At 35.0% G+C, this 17,715-nt stretch overlaps 2 protein-coding genes across 2 annotated transcripts; one reads left to right on the forward strand and one right to left on the reverse strand.

The window, feature by feature from the left end:
• Positions 1-2,790: 2,790 nt before the first annotated feature.
• On the forward strand, positions 2,791-5,781 carry LOC106070592 (temptin-like). The gene is made up of 3 exons (XM_013230531.2): positions 2,791-3,080; positions 4,844-4,997; positions 5,575-5,781. The coding sequence occupies exons 1-3, from the start codon at positions 2,904-2,906 to the stop codon at positions 5,628-5,630; spliced, it is 387 nt and encodes a 128-aa protein (XP_013085985.2). The 5' UTR covers positions 2,791-2,903; the 3' UTR covers positions 5,631-5,781.
• A 256-nt stretch (positions 5,782-6,037) lies between these two features.
• Positions 6,038-16,428, reverse strand: LOC106070593 (temptin-like). Its single transcript, XM_013230532.2, has 3 exons — positions 16,119-16,428; positions 11,447-11,600; positions 6,038-6,200 (listed from the first exon to the last, which is right to left on the reverse strand). Exons 1-3 carry the CDS (start codon positions 16,290-16,292, stop codon positions 6,145-6,147), a joined length of 384 nt encoding a protein of 127 aa, XP_013085986.2. The 5' UTR covers positions 16,293-16,428; the 3' UTR covers positions 6,038-6,144.
• Positions 16,429-17,715: the final 1,287 nt, after the last annotated feature.

Consider the following 17,715-nt stretch of genomic DNA (forward strand, 5'->3'; position numbering starts at 1 on the left):
CCTCAGGACCGAGGCATGGGTACCTTTAGCATTGTGCTCCTGTTTTTTATCGGGGATTTTTCCCTTCCCTTTCAGGGTGGTCCTATTTGGACACTGATTTGACCAGTGTTGGTCTTGTCCACAGTGCCAACATTGCTGTCTTCTCCCCGGAATGGTGATAAGCACTTTATATACTCTGGGATCATCTACATATTTCAGGTGGATGTAATGAGGGACTTCTGTCCCTTTCTTGATTTTCAACCAAGCGGCCCACTTGTCCGAATTGCCTAACTTGACAGGCTCTACTTTGGAACCTTCTTCACTGAAAGATTGGAAAATCTCAATGATTTTGTTTTTTACAATAGTGGGTGCCACCCAATGCAGTGTAATTTTTACTTTTTCATCCTCAATGGTTGAAACTTCAACTTTGAGGGTGCTTTCAGTCCCAAAAGTCTTTCCTAGAATACGGGCTCTCACCCTTGGACTATTGGGAACTAAGAACCAGACGAAAGGGTTCTCGAATCTATAGAGAGAACCCACTTCGTCAGGAGACAGGCTTAAAACAGTCATGAGGCTAGCCATTGAAGCCTTAATAGACTCTTGCCCTATCAATTTGAGCAGCAGAGTACCAGAAGGGTGAACCAAACCACCTTCCAAGTCTTTCTTCTCAATTAAGAAAGTTTTTATTGACATGACTGTGTAAATAAATGTAAACTCAAATGAATTAATCAAATAGTAAATCAAATAGAAGTAAAGATGAACGAGTGAACAAAAAATTGAAATATCTAGAATAGAGTGTGTAGAGTGAGTACACGAGTGAACAAAAAAGTAAAATATTTAGAATATAAACACTATGGAGTGTGTAAAGTGAATACCAAAATAAAAGGGCTTCTCACGTCACACTAATAATCCATAGAATAACACAATAATCCAATAATGAATACACAAAAAATACACAAAATACTTTTAAGAATTCATAGACAGAGACCGTCAAGATCAACAATTATGAAACCAAGATTTCAGTGTCGGGAGCCAGACGGTTGACTGGTTACTCTTTATGTAGTATTATGTAGCAACTTATATTTATGTTAAAATAAAATGTTTGCTTTAAATACACGAAATGAAATTTTATGTGTAAATGTAGTAGTTACTAGTAATAAAAATGTTTTAAAAAAGCTTTTGACAAAAATCTTAAACCATTTGCATAAATGTATTAAAATATGGTAAATACTTGCCACCCCTACTAAAGACCCTTCCGTGTTTGTTACTATTAATAGTGAATAGTTGTAACAGTGGTGTATTGTTATTTAAAAAAAAACTACTTGCATAAGTGATTTAAAAAATTAGATTTTTCGCTTTCAGAAAAGAAAAAGTAGCCGTTGCATCAGAACTTTGATGGTCTTAAATATTATGATGTCGGATTTTCATTATTTTTTCTAGTTTACGAGATCCAAACGGGACGGACGGACGGACAGACATTCCACATAAAACTAATAGCATTGTTTCTCTTTTTGGGAGCGATAAAAAAATAAAGCTGCTCACTTTTAGCGTATTTGTATCAATCTGTTTGGATCAGTCATGTAATGAAATGTGTAATAAATATAGTCTAACAATAGGAAATCTGTGCGATTAGAAATATTTTTACTTAATTGTTTTTGTTTAGCGTAATTTCATGCACTTTGATTTTTCAATACGATATGATCCTATCTCTTGTCTGGACCTATTGGGACCGGGGGGGGGGGGGGAATGGGAGAAGGCGGTATCTGGTTGATCGCTTTTTAAATCCATTTATATAAAAAAAAAAGTGAAGGACCTGAATTCGAACTTGAGAGCTAAAGTTACTGTTACGACACAAGACTCTTCAAAATAATAAGACACTCTCAGGTTTAATTCTAGAAATACTTTAATATTATAACAAGTTACGTAAACATGCACATTTCATCTCTCATCTCTCCTTCCGGCTTCCTGCTTTAAACATCCCTTCCGTTCAATACCCAAATTCGCACCTTTTTTCCCATTCGCACCATGCTGCGCTACGACCGTAACAGTAACCTTAAGCTCCTCAGGTCAAAACAAGAACAACTGTGCCAGCGAAAAGTTTATGAGAATAGAAGGTTTAATCTTTGTTCATTTCAAACTTTTCTCTCTACAAAAACTTATACCACCTTAACAGTCAAGTACGAATTATTTCCTTTGTTCGAGATACCAAAGAAAATAATTAATTACCAATAGTTAATTAAGTAATTGGTTATTCTTTTAAATTCTTGCTTTGTCAGGTAAAAGACATATTAGTGTAAATGTCAGCTTGATACGAGATGGGGTGTACATACTTGACACCAGACAGGCAGACAGTGAGTTCATAGTAACTTTTGTATGTATTGAGAAATCCTCTTATTAATAAGTCTTCCGTGCTTTTTACTATTCATTGTGAAAGTGGTAAGAATATTCTTGCATAGTTTATGTACACAATTAAGTGTTCACTTTCACAAAAGAAATAAAGAAGACGTTGCATCAGAACTTTGAATGGTCTAAAATATCATGATATCGGATTTTCACTATCTTTTCTAGTTTACGAGATCTATACGGGACGGACGGGCAGGCAGACAGACGACACAAAACCTATATCGGCTATTTCCCTTTCGGCGACTAAAAATAAAAAAACAATAATTAGTATTCTTTGTAATAATAACCTATTTGAAATCGTCAATGATTACTAGACCTGTCATTCTATGCTTATTATGCTTACTATTATGTTAAGGTAAAAGTCATGTCTGGGCCTGAGAAAACGTGACCTGTGATAGCTCGTGCTGAGAGAACGAGCAGATGTGAAATAGGCACACTACGACTACACGATTCTAATTAAATAAACTGTTAAGGCTAGTGTCCAAGTCTGTCTTGTTTAGGGTATCCCAAGATCTGCTGCGATGTTGTTTGGCTTGTGTCTGTGCCTGCTAGGGACGTTGGTGTCAGGCTTTCAGGTCTATCAGACGTACATTCCTAATGGCAACATTGTCCCAAACCCTTGTCTGATTGGTCAAATATGGGCTGGAGCTGGTCATTTCAGCGCTATAGGAACCGGTCCGTTGAATCCTTTCGGTCAGGTAATACTTTTAATTATAATCTTTTATATTATAAATATTATATATTATAATTAATTAATTTAATATATAAAGCAGAAAGTAAAGGCGTATGTATGTATGTATGTATGAATGAATGTATGTATGTATGTATGTATGTATGTATGTATGTATATATGTATGTATGTATGTATGTATATATGCATGTACAATGGTTATGCTTGCCTGGATGTTGCAAAATATGTAGGTCACAGCTGGACCCTAAAAATAGAAGAAAAAAAAACTACCTAATTGTTTCTCTATTAAAGAATGAAACTTCTTAATAAATCGGGTAAGCCCGTTTTCACAGTATTTTTTATTTTCTTAAACCTATTTTCCAACTCAACTTTTATTGTCGTTGCAAAAAGTTTGTAAAAAAAAAAATGAGAAAAGGGGGGCATCGTTTATGTTTGTGATTATTCTAAATTCAATCCAGAAGATCACTCATACACAAACTAAGGCTCGCAGGCCGCAGATCATATCCGGCTACTATGATATAATAGGTGATAGATCTGTTATAGATTCTTTAATTTAGCCAGTTCCTTAAAGTATAATTTGTAATCAGGGAATAGCAAATCAAATAAAAATAAGGTTTTAGAAGGAGATTTGCATGCAACTGATATTGGTGCAAATCAAACTCTTCTTGGATACGCATCAATTATTAAACAATTAAACAACTTTAATGATATAGATTGTTCTTCAGCTTAATCAAGTCATTGGTTTTCCTGTCTGACGCACGCAACCCATTCCATGCTCTAATAGCTCCAGGGAAGAAGGAGTATTTGTATACATTTGTTCTAGCATCTGGAATTTGGAATGCACTTTTATCTTTTTTGTTTTGAAAATTTATTATGTTTGTATTTGAGGATTATGGTTCAGTGTTTTATGTATGATTGCTACTTTACTTTTAAGTCTTCTATCCTGAAGGCTTTCTAAATTTAGTGATTTGACTAAAGGTGTTACTCTAGTCAAATGTGAATATTCGTTTGTTATGAATCTCACTGCTTTATTTTGTCTCTGTTCTAATTTCTTAATGTTTTCTTGAGTTCTATTATTTTCCTAACCAAGGTTAAATAACATTTTAGCTTTATGTTCTTATGTTCTTATTTGATTTGTAGAAATGTCTGTTAATAAACCCTAATGCTTTGTTTCATTTGTAAAATAATGTCATCAATATGGGGAGACCATGATAGTCTTTCATTTATTAGAACACCTAGGTATTTTGAGCTTAGTCTGTGCAACTAGTTAGAAAAGAAGATGATAGTGGTATTAATTTTTTTTTAATTTTTTTTTGTTACTCTTAATAATTGTCATTTGTTTGTACTGTAGTTTCCTGGGTCTGATTTTTCTCATTTTTGAAATAGGAAAGTGACGTAAGCTTCTAGTCCCTTGGTATTCTGCCCTGGTTAAGAGATGCCTGAAAAAGTATTTTGAACACTCGTGCTAACTGGAATACCTTCATGCCCAGATGTTTTATTAGGTTTGATGTTGGCTACTAATTGTTTGATCCCTTTTCTTATACATAGCTCCGATGTTTTCGACTGGGTTCAAATGAATTAATATGTTTGATTCCCCTTCCCTCCCCCACCAGGGTATGTACTTATTTATTTCACCCCTGCCAATTAAGCTGTCATGTAAAAAGTAAAAAATAATTTTAATATTTAAATTGATGTGAAATTAAATGTGTTTCTGGCTCAATAAAAGTTCTTTTCGAATAATTAAGTTGTTGCCTGTTACTTTGGGACTAGGATTTCGCAGCAGCCGGCCATGTCTGGAATGACGTCCTGTGCAACAAAGACTCGGACAGCGATGGTCTGACTAACGGAGAAGAACTGGGAGACCCTCATTGTCACTTTACTCCAACCAAACCTGGACATTTGGTCAGCACCAGGGGCAATCCAGGTCAGATATTAGGCAAAATTCACTTCAGTTTAGAGGTATTGTTTGATCTGTGTGCAGTTTGCAGAGCTTCGTGTGAAATGTCCAGGCTACGGGAATTAGTGAGATGTTCTCTCTAGGACTTCATAGCGTGTCTCTGGTGAGGCTGGGTGGCATATACCGCTTGGTTACCTATCAAGGGGGGGGGGGGAAATCGAGTTTGAATTCCGGCTAGAGCTGAGTTGCTGATCCACTATACGCAGCACGGAATCCTTCTCCTAGATAACCTCTTTCAAATAACCTCTACCAGTTAGCCTTTCTCAGATAACATCCCCAATGATAACCTCTAACCTCTCTCCTAGATGATCACAAAACTATCGGAGCATGAATACTAAACATGAAAGGTGTGCTTTACAGAAGTAGTCTAAAATTCCCCCCCCCCTTTTTTTTTAATAAAGATTTATATCTAAGTGAAAAATTCAATTATCTAGTCCGGTAAAATAATATTTCATTCTGAACTGTTTTATTTATCTATTGAACAAAGTTTTTCCTCACAAAATGTATTTTTTCTATCGATATATATATTTGTCTTTCTGTGCAGGTATTTGTGAGCCAGTAGGTTCTGCTGCTTGTGCATGGCAAGGCTTTACCTGTTAGCAGCTGCGTTCCTTTGGGTATCAAAGAATTTGTGAAATGAAACTTTATAAAGTTTGATAATAACGTTTGATTTTTTTTTATAACAAGTCCACTTTGCAAGTCTTCAAATAATCATTTTACAAGTTGAAACAATAAACCTCCTGTGTAGTGAGTTCCTGTGTAGTGAGTTCCTGTGTAGTGAGTTCCTGTGTAGTGAGATCCTGTGTAGTGAGTTCCTATGTAGTGAGTGGGTGAAAGAAAGAAAACTGAAATCATTTACTTTGACACTAATGAAAATCAAAACCTGAAGACCGTAACATTGAAACGACTTTGAAACTACAAGACATTGTTTGCGAGGTCAAAATATAGGAAAGATTACAGTATTTCTAACATAACAGGTGTAAGTTATAAAACAAATGAAAATACAATTATTCTAAAAGAAAAAGATCAATTTATTCTTTTTTTTAATTACAAAGAATTCTTGACGTTCCATTAAGTGCCTTCCTTGTATGACTGACGCATGATTCAACACAGTTTAGCACGTGAACTTCTGCCAGGTGCATTTAGCACTTCCTACAGGTTCACAGATACCTGGAGAGCAAGACATAGGCAAGGAGTAAAATGAGTGTCGACGTCAAACAGAACTATTTCTATGCGGCTGAATATAAAATACTTTAGCATGTAACACGAGGAAAGAAACGTTTTAAATCATGTATACAACAACACAGGAGTACAACAGGACTAGTAATATATCTAGTGGGTTGGAGGTGGAATCCGACATTAAGTAAACAATGAAATACATTTAAATTTGGCTAGAGATCTAGATCTAGGTCTATATCCAACATCGGTTTTGAAAGGACTATAGCATTCTTGAAATGACCATAACTTTCGGGAATTTCCGAATGCAAGGCTTTTTTTTTTTTTTTTTTTTGACTGAAGCGTTTAATAAGTCAATGTTCAGGAACAGTTTGCACATAATCTTCTAAGTCTAGATCCAAATTTCTTATCATTGGAATATTATAAAGTTAACTAGATCTATACATTCGCTTAACCAGGATTCTATCTTGGGGAGAAGGGGATAAAAAATGTTCCATTATTTTGTATTTGAACATTCATTGATTTTGATGAGAAAAACTCAAAGTTTCATAAAGGAGTTGTTGTTGTTTTTTAAAGTATCTTTTAATGTTTTTATGTTGTTGTTGTTTTTTTAGTTGGAGCTACTGTAAATTAAATAAACTAATTTTGTATGAACAAAATATGCAACTTATCATCATTGTTTCATTTTGTTTTGGTCCACTATTAAAACCCACACACACACATACTAATGTTAGTGACAAAACAAGAAATACACAACAAACTTGAAGCTCAAATCTAATGGACAAGAACAACTAGTGTTCTTTACATTGAAAATAGATTTGAACACAGAAATACAAAACATTGATAAGTATCATTCTTTTTTACAGGCACAATAAAATATATAAGTTCTCGCCAAAACGGCTGTACTAAAACGTATGCTTTTAAAGTAGAGTAAGCTCCAGGTTCTGAAATAAGCTCAATAAAAAAAACGTGATTTTTTTTCAATGCGTGAACAATTTACAAAAAACTAACCACGCACAAAAACACACACACACACACATATATATAAATATATAAATATATCTATCTATCTATATGTCTCTCTGCCTTTCTATATATAGATCTATGTCTTTATGTATATCTATATCTATCTATATGTCTCTCTGCCTTTCTATATATAGATCTATGTCTTTATGTATATCTAAGTATCTATCTCTCTAATTCGTCTTCGTCTTCTTCTTCGTTCTCATGTGACACGTCGGAAAGTTCCGATCAGTAATCCAAGATCTGAGATGAACTGCGTAATGGGTTTCAGATCAGGAAGTTTTCCGTATAGTTTTTGTTCTATTGGAGGGTTTTGGGGCCAGAGTTTTGTTCGGGCCTCTTGAAATAGAATGCAGCTTTAAATGACATGGTCAGCATTCTCTGGTGATGCTCCACAAGGGCAGGTTTCGTTCGTCCCGACTTTAAGCTTCCGGAACATATGTTGTTTCATTCTGTTGTGTCCGGTTCTGAGTCGAAAAATTATGTTTTGGTCATGTCGAGATAACTCTTTAATAATAATGGCATTCTTTTCGATACCGAATATTAAATATGAGGGCATTGTTTCACATTGCTACGCAAACTCAGTTGACGTGAACTCAATATTATAGTAAAACTTTAGTTTCAAGCTGATCTCATCACTGTAATGTAGGCACCATTGTCATGAAGATCTACTTCCAAATAAGTAACTTATGCATAAATAGACTACAGAAGAGTACAGATAGTCTATAGATACTCTACCAATAGACCACAGAGAACAGATAGTCTATAGATACTCTACCAATAGACCACAGAGAACAGATAGTCTATAGATACTCTACCAATAGACTACAGAGAACAGATAGTCTATAGATACTCTACCAATAGACCACAGAGAACAGATAGTCTATAGATACTCTACCAATAGACTACAGAGAACAGATAGTCTATAGATACTCTACCAATAGACTACAGAGAACAGATAGTCTATAGATACTCTACCAATAGACTACAGAGAACAGATAGTCTATAGATACTCTACCAATAGACTACAGAGAACAGATAGTCTATAGAGACTCTACCAATAGACTACAGAGAACAGATAGTCTATAGATACTCTACCAATAGACTACAGAGAACAGATAGTCTATAGATACTCTACCAATAGACTACAGAGAACAGATAGTCTATAGATACTCTACCAATAGACTACAGAGAACAGATAGTCTATAGATACTCTACCAATAGACTACAGAGAACAGATAGTCTATAGATACTCTACCAATAGACTACAGAGAACAGATAGTCTATAGATACTCTACCAATAGACTACAGAGAACAGATAGTCTATAGAGACTCTACCAATAGACTACAGAGAACAGATAGTCTATAGATACTCTACCAATAGACTACAGAGAACAGATAGTCTATAGATACTCTACCAATAGACTACAGAGAACAGATAGTCTATAGATACTCTACCAATAGACTACAGAGAACAGATAGTCTATAGAGACTCTACCAATAGACTACAGAGAACAGATAGTCTATAGAGACTCTACCAATAGACTATAGAGAACAGATAGTCTATAGATACTCTACCAATAGACTACAGAGTACAGATAGTCTATAGATACTCTACCAATAGACTATAGAGAACAGATAGTCTATAGAGACTCTACCAATAGACTATAGAGAACAGATAGTCTATAGATACTCTACCAATAGACTATAGAGAACAGATAGTCTATAGAGACTCTACCAATAGACTACAGAGTACAGATAGACTATAGATACTCTACCAATAGACTACAGAGAACAGATAGTCTATAGATACTCTACCAATAGACTACAGAAGAGAACAGATAGTCTATAGATACTCTACCAATAGACTACAGAGTACAGATAGTCTATAGATACTCTACCAATAGACTACAGAGAACATATAGTCTATAGAGACTCTACCAATAGACTACAGAGAACAGATAGTCTATAGATACTCTACCACACCATACCAACATGGCTTTAGGAAATATAGATCATGTGAAACACAACTAATAGGACTAATTGAGGATTTTTCAAAAGGTTTAGATAATAGTGAACAAATAGATGCTATCTTACTAGATTTTTCTAAGGCTTTTGACAAAGTTCACCACCATAGTTTGCTTAAAAAATTAAAATATTTTGGCATTAATGGTCCACTGCATCAGTGGATTAAAGATTTTCTGATAGGGAGAGAACAAACTGTAATAATAAATGGCTCTAAATCAACACCGATAACAGTAAACTCAGGTGTACCTCAAAAAACAGTCTTGGGTCCACTACTATTTTTAATTTACATAAATGATTTACCAAATTACATTAGTTCAGGAACAAAAGTCAGATTATTTGCAGACGATTGCATAATATATAGAACAATAAAAACAACACAAGACACAGATATTTTACAAAGAGAATTAGATGAATTACAGAAATGGGAATCAAATTGGAGCATGTCTTTCCACCCAGAAAAATGTCAGTTGTTAAGAGTAACAAAAAAACTAAAACTAATTAATTCCACTTATCTTATTCATGGCGAACCAGTAACACAGACTAAAAACGCAAAATACCTAGGTGTTATAATAAATGAAAAACTGTCATGGAATCCACATATTGATGAAACTACAAAAAAATCAAACAAAGCATTAGGATTTATTAAAAGAAATTTCTATAATTCAAATAAGAACATAAAACTAAAATGTTATTTAACCTTGGTTAGGCCAATAATAGAATATGCATCCTCCGTTTGGGACCCCTCAACTCAAGAAAACATTAAGAAACTGGAACAGACACAAAATAGAGCAGTGAGATTCATAAAAAACGAATATTCACATTTGACTAGAGTAACACCTTTAGTAAAATCACTAAATTTAGAAAACCTTCAGGACAGAAGGCTCAAAAGTAAAGTAGCAATCATACATAAAACACTGAACCATAATCTTCAAATACAAAAACAAAATTTAATAAAATACTCTGAAAGACACAAAGATAAAGGCACATTCCTCGTCCCATATGCTAGGACAAATTTGTACAAATACTCCTTCTTCCCTAGTGCTATTAGAGCATGGAATGGGTTGCCTGAGCTAGCCAGGAGAACCGGTGACTTGGCAGAATTTAAGTCATTGGTTAATATGCATGACTAAATGCATGACGCGTAGGACGTAATCATCTTCTTTTTTGAAGTAACGTCTGTATTATATAAGAAGATAAGATAATAGACTACAGAGTACAGATAGTCTATAGATACTCTACCAATAGACTACAGAGAACAGATAGTCTATAGATACTCTACCAATAGACTACAGAGTACAGATAGTCTATAGAGACTCTACCAATAGACTACAGAGAACAGATAGTCTATAGATACTCTACCAATAGACTACAGAGTACAGATAGTCTATAGAGACTCTACCAATAGACTACAGAGTACAGATAGTCTATAGAGACTCTACCAATAGACTACAGAGAACAGATAGACTATAGATACTCTACCAATAGACTACAGAGAACAGATAGACTATAGAGACTCTACCAATAGACTACAGAGAACAGATAGTCTATAGATACTCTACCAATAGACTACAGAGAACAGATAGTCTATAGAGACTCTACCAATAGACTACAGAGAACAGATAGTCTATAGATACTCTACCAATAGACTACAGAGTACAGATAGTCTATAGATACTCTACCAATAGACTATAGAGAACAGATAGTCTATAGAGACTCTACCAATAGACTATAGAGAACAGATAGTCTATAGAGACTCTACCAATAGACTACAGAGTACAGATAGACTATAGATACTCTACCAATAGACTACAGAGAACAGATAGTCTATAGATACTCTACCAATAGACTACAGAAGAGAACAGATAGTCTATAGATACTCTACCAATAGACTACAGAGTACAGATAGTCTATAGAGACTCTACCAATAGACTATAGAGAACAGATAGTCTATAGAGACTCTACCAATAGACTATAGAGAACAGATAGTCTATAGATACTCTACCAATAGACTACAGAGTACAGATAGTCTATAGAGACTCTACCAATAGACTACAGAGTACAGATAGTCTATAGAGACTCTACCAATAGACCACAGAGAACAGATAGACTATAGAGACTCTACAAATAGACTACAGAGAACAGATAGACTAATCATTGAGCCTTTCTGTCAATTTAGCCTAAAAGACTACCTGGATGTCCAGTGGGCTCTGGCAACTCTTGACGTTGCTTTGATGTCCACTGACAATCAGGGTCACCTAGTTCTTCACCGTTTGTTCGACCATCTCTGTCCGAGTCAAGTCTACATAAAGCTTCAGTCCATGCGTGTCCAGCAGCAGCAAAGTCCTGCAACGAAATAAACATACCATGGACAATCAGTGTACCTCTAGACTGTAGTACGTTAAGACTTCAATTTTGCTTTTCATCTTGTACAAATGTATACACACAATTATCTTAGTTTTTGTAGCAAGAATCAGTTGTTTTTCTATTTTTACCGTTTAGAAAGATATTAAATATGTTTTTTTTTCTTGAATGCATGTGAAATTTTCGAAGTTTTTGTTTTGTTTTTGTTTGTTCCTAGTAATTAAAAAGATTTTAGTCTTATGCCTAACCCTAAACACCTCTCAAAACATAGCCTGTTGCAAGACATAGGGCTGTGATGTCCAAGCGACATCCCGAGGGTCAATTTCCATCCCGTGACTTTGTGCTTTCCGGCCCATCGACACTTTTGACCATTGGACAGCAGAATTTCTTTCGGTCAAGCGGCAGGCGACACATTTGTATTGGATATTTATATGCCCCCACCCCCTGGCCACCACTGGTATTATGGAACTGTTCTAGATCCTTCTACGTCAGTCCACTTGTACAAGCCAGCTAAAACCACATACAATCACGTTATTATATAATATAAATCCACCTCTTGGTTGCCTCCCTTGATAGGCCAAAGCGTACGTGACCTTGTGGGTAGACTGTCCGATATAGCTCTCAATTTATCATTAATCTCTCCCTTAACGTCTAGTCTTCTACTTCTAGCGAGAGTGAAAGCACTTACGTGGTTCACTTTCCACTGCCACCATGTTAAGTATGTCCTGGCCACCATGTTAAGTATGTCCTGGCCACCATGTTAAGTATGGCCTGAAGAATTGAGGCAACAATTGTCGTAGTTGGGCCGAACACTTTTAATCATCAACATAGGACGCCATCTTAGGCAGGAAGGACATGTTCACAACCAAAGACGCATAACTCACAATGACCAAGGGCTATAACTTACATATCGAATATTAACACCTTCAGTGAATGAGCTATACTGGAGTATACATAAGAAAAATGTAAAATAACATTCATCATTCACATACAAATACACATACAAAGATAATCGCTTTCCCAAGCGATTTCTGTACGGGGAGTTGTGTGCAGGAAAGCGCTCCCATTTAGGCCAATACAAGCGCTACAAGGACACTCTCAAGAGCTCCTTCAAGGAATGCAATATCAACATTCACGGCTGGGAAGCACTAGCTCTCGATCGCTCCTCATGACGTGAAGCTGTGAGTCTCGGAGTCTCAGGATTTGAAGTAAGAAGAGTTGCCAGGGTGAAAGAGCGCTGAACCAACAAAAAGCTGAGAGAAGAAGCAGGCCCATCTGCAACTTACCAAACCCACCCATGCCACATATGCGGCCGGCTTTTTAAAGCGAGGATTGGACTTTACAGCCATCTTCGAGTCCATAAGAAATGAGAAATGTGTTCATCTTCGACAGGGCCGTCCTACAGGTTGCTGGGCCCTATGCGAAATGGATTGCGCGGGGCCTAATTTGTGTTGTGATAAGAATAATAAGCGAAAATTAAGATTGTGTATTAACAAATAAAGTCGTCTTTGCATTGTATTTATACTTTACTAATTAACTTTACGAGCCATCCACAGTAGATAGTAGTTTTCCACAAAAAGCTGATTAACATTCAGATTTGTATTTTAGATTTACTATCGACTAGCAAAATATCGCTTTTGTTGTTTTTTAAGAGGTCGAGATAGATTTAGATCTATATTTGTATGCCAGTGACTATTGGAGTAAAAAGGTATTTCAACTTCTTGTTTTGGTTAAAATTCGGCTTATTATTACATTTTTATTGATTGAAAGCTGATTAATCGCGAGTAGGATTGGCGTTTTCCATATTGAATGACACCCCGAAATGACAATTTTGTCTGTTTTAAGATTCGCATGAGTTTTCAAAACATTTTAATAATTTCAGGAAATTATCATGACTTTTTCTTATATTTTATAATTTCAGGAGAATTTCAGGAACCCTTTCATGATAAGTTAAAATAGTTTAACTTAATAATTTACACCTAGAATTCGCATCGCGCGTGGCCTATGAAAGTGCGGGGCCCACTGCGGCCGCATAGGTTGCAGTGGCTTAAGACCGGCCCTGATCTTCGACCACGAAGGAGGAGCTATATTTACAAATAATTAGATTTATTAAAGGCACCAAAGGCCTGATTACATTAAGATTTAATTAAAAGTAGGTTTTGAAGATTTATACAGTTTGAACTATCAAGCTATTGAATCAAAAAGCGTTATCTTACTACGCTTAAACATCAAAGGAAGCAAGCAAGAGGTAGGTGGTGCTGTTGCCGTGGTGACGGTAGGTGGTGCTGTTGCTGTGGTGACTATAAATTAATTTTAGTCATGTCATGTAAAAGTAAGTAGGTGTGTAAACTCAAAATGTGTTTTTGAATAATTTTACATATGTTGTTCAATTACAATTCTTCCGGTTTATAGTTCTTCCTGAGACAATTCTTCCGGTTTATAGTTCTTCCTGAGACAATTCTTAACTCCAAAGTAAACATTTGTGATGAACTTGCATTGTCTTCTAATACTCTATATTGTTGTTAAATAAAACTTCAAGTCTCCATACTATAACTTATTGCAGTGTTTCCCAAACTGTGTTTCGCGGAACCTGAATTGGTGTTCCACGAACTACTGGAATAATTAACTAGTAGTCCAACACGTGAATTAGACTCAAAAAAAAAGGATAGTGTCCCGCTAAATACTCAGAATGTGCGAAATGTTCCATTAAGGAAAAAGATGTGGAACACTGACTTATTGTTGGAACACTGACTTATTGTGTATGTCAAAATGAATCGACACTCACTACCATCCACAACTTTTTATACTGAAAAATTTGAATTATAAAAATGTAAAAATCCATTGTCAATCAAAGTTCTTACTAATCGATTAAAAAATGTTCACTTTAGTTTTCTTTTGAAATGCAGACAGGCAACAGAACAGCTCCTTATAACAAGGATTTATTGTCTCTAATAATATCAGCTAAAGAGTATATTCAGTATAATATAATCTTATTACATTTCTTAAGTCGCTTAATCGCCAGTAGTTATATATTATTCAATGTATTTTTTTTTTGTTAAATTCTGTTTTTACCCAAGCTCTATATTCAAGTCACGCATTCGGAGTGCGCAAAACCTGGAATCGCATGGACGGACACGGTCTCAAAAACGGCTGTAACGATTTTCCTAGAAATTTTATAGATGACTAGTCGACTTGCGGCGTAGCATACGCCGCTATTTTGCAGGGCCGGCCTTAGGTGACCGCAATGTTCTCCGCACTTATGCGACCGCAGTGGGCCCTGAAATTAAAAATATACGAAAAAGTCCTGGAAACTTAATACGAATCTCCTGAAATATATAGACAAAAATTGTCATTTTGGGGTGTCATTCAGTAAGGAAAATGCCAATCTTAGGCGCGATAAAAAAACGGCATTATCCCGTAATTTTGGAATGTGGTAGAAGAAGCTTCGCGTCTCAAACTAATGAAGAATTACTTGAGGTCAACAATTCTCAAAGATAGATTGAAACATTTGATAATTCTTGCTATTGAGCGTGATCTCTGTAGAAAATAGAATTTTTATGCTATACTGTATGACTTCACTACACGCAAGGCTCGTAAAGTTCTTCTCGTCCAAACTATTGAGCGAAGAAGAGAATTATATAGATAGATGTGAACAGAATGACCCGCTCGTTAGCCACACTGGCAAAACTAGTTTGACCGTTATTATTTTTCAAAGTAGAAGACCATTCATTTCAATGTGTCTAGAGAGATGAATAATTAAACAGACTCTAAATTCGGATATTTCCGCCTAATGTTCAGTAACAAAGGTTTATCATTGGAATATTGTAAAGTCTAGTAGATTTATACAGCTAGGATTTTTTTCTAGAGTTGGGGGACAAGGAAAAAAATGTTTCATTTATATATATATATTATTATTTATTAGTTATTTAGAGCAAAATAATTAGCAAAATAATTAGATGTATCAAGGAAATATTGTACTTTTTAAAAAGTATTTTTTATGTTTTCCTTGTAATATTTAAATGAAATATTCTCCTAAAATTTATATATATATATATATATATATATATATATATATATATATATATATATATATATATATATATATATATATATATATCGTTATTTTGTAGTTTAACTGGAAACTTAATATTTGTCACTGAGAACAATATTTTTCTTCGCGGCCAAGAAAATGAAGGGAACAGTAAAATGTGTGTGGGAAAAAAAAACAATAGAAGTTAATGCAACTAAACGTGACGAAGTATTAGTAGGATATGGTTTGAATTCTCTGATTAGATTGGGGCATCTTTGTTTATACATTTGTGCAAAAATATCGATTTGAAACTTAACTTTCTGGGGGGGGGGGGGGGTTAAGAAAAATATAAGTTGTTGTTTTTTTTCGTTTTGTTACTCTTGCTTAGAATACGATTATGTCCCTTGTACTATGGTTTAAAGCTATTGTATTTTAAAATAAACATTCCAGAACTACTTTCAAATACTGACCTTTCCGAAAGGATTCAAAGATCCTGATCCTTTTGGTTTGTAATGACCCACGCCATGCCAGACTCCTTGACCGCACGGACTAATGACACGCTGACCGTTAGGAATATACTTTTGATAAGACGAATGAGCCAGGCTCACAGCCACCAGTGTGGCCAGACAAAAAAGTCTGAGCATCTTATCTGGGAGTAGATTAACTAACGCCCCACTAGATGGTACCACCTCGAGGGCGAGTCGAAGAACTGCGTGCCGGCCCTAGAGAGAACACGCTTGTGTCAGGTCGAAAATAACACAGCGGTGCTAGATTTCACGGTTGATTCAGTAGTGGTGTGTACACTGTGTCTCGGGTCTGTATTTGTATGTGTGTGTTTGTGCGTTCAGCGTGTAGTGCGTGTTTTGGTGTGCGTATGGCTGTGTGGGTGATTGGGCGTAGTTGTACTTTTTCTTCTACTCTGTTTAGTTACTCCCCTTTGTTACGGAAACTCAAGAAATTCTTTTATTACCGAGCTTTTGTGAAGTCTCTCCGTCTGGTCTAAATCTTTTACAGATTAAATCTATCTCTTCCCATTTTCAGATCAAGTTGAAACTTTGCACCATTAATCTCAATTAATCATTGTCGACGACAGCACATGAACAAATAATATTTTAAAAAATTAAACAATTAGTTAATCAATTTGTAGTTATTATTTCCCTTTAACGAGGTTAGTTTGTAGAAGAAATCATAGAATTTAGTGCACAGAACTAGTAAATCATTTAAATCGCACCATCTATTAATTAATATATTTTAAATATATTCCTATGTTGTGTCTACCACCCTAGCAACAAAAATCATGGGCTAGAGTGTGTCTACAATTTTACAAATATTATTATAAATAGTAAAAATTCTTGTTTCTATAGTATAAATCGCTGGTCAGTCTCCAGATTTCTAATGTATTTATTAAAAAAAATATAATTTTAGAAATATAATTATTGGTGTACAGAGCATACATGATAGTCTTTTAGACCGTATGTTATGTATGGACTATTTTGTTTGTTTGGCAAGTCTCAAACGTTCATTTAAAAGTAATTATTTTTCTAGCAGATGTCAGCTTAAAAGTCATTTTAAAAATTAATAAAACGGCCTATCGCTAAGAACTAAAATTAGTACGTATTATACACACTATATTAATCGAATTAAACATGAAAAACATTTAAAAATATGTATTTTTTTTTTTTAGAAAGACTATACTGCCTTAACACAACTTATAGTACGATTATTGTTCTTTTAATATCTAGTGAGTTTTAGATTTTAAATAAATGGAACACTTTTTACCCAGCTCCATCACAACCCCCCCACCCCCCTCTTTTTTTTTCCAGAAAAATACTTCTGGTTAAGTGAAAGAGTAGATCTACTAGACTTTACAAAAGTTCAGTGATAAGCCTTTAGATCTAGACTTAGGAGACGATGCGCAAAATATTTCTGAATATTATAATTTATTACACTCTTGAATGAGTGCGGAAATACCCAAAGTCGTAAAGTCTGTGCAAGATAAATATGTTTTCGTTCTCTGACCAATTTTAAATTGATTTCTTTTTATACTTTGAAACATTATAACGGTCA

The sequence above is a fragment of the Biomphalaria glabrata genome, chromosome 6, assembly GCF_947242115.1.
Source record: "Biomphalaria glabrata chromosome 6, xgBioGlab47.1, whole genome shotgun sequence".
Lineage (NCBI taxonomy): Eukaryota > Metazoa > Mollusca > Gastropoda > Planorbidae > Biomphalaria > Biomphalaria glabrata.

Excerpts from the sequence above, each read along its gene's own strand:
- LOC106070593 (XM_013230532.2), bottom strand. The coding sequence starts at position 16,292 with ATGCTCAGACTTTTTTGTCTGGCCACACTGGTGGCTGTGAGCCTGGCT. Across the intron at positions 11,601-16,118 it reads CTTTGAATCCTTTCGGAAAG|GACTTTGCTGCTGCTGGACA; the intron begins GTCAGTATTTGA and ends ATTTCGTTGCAG. Across the intron at positions 6,201-11,446 it reads AGAGCCCACTGGACATCCAG|GTATCTGTGAACCTGTAGGA; the intron begins GTAGTCTTTTAG and ends CTTGCTCTCCAG.
- LOC106070592 (XM_013230531.2), top strand. The coding sequence starts at position 2,904 with ATGTTGTTTGGCTTGTGTCTGTGCCTGCTAGGGACGTTGGTGTCAGGC. Across the intron at positions 3,081-4,843 it reads CGTTGAATCCTTTCGGTCAG|GATTTCGCAGCAGCCGGCCA; the intron begins GTAATACTTTTA and ends CTTTGGGACTAG. Across the intron at positions 4,998-5,574 it reads CAGCACCAGGGGCAATCCAG|GTATTTGTGAGCCAGTAGGT; the intron begins GTCAGATATTAG and ends CTTTCTGTGCAG.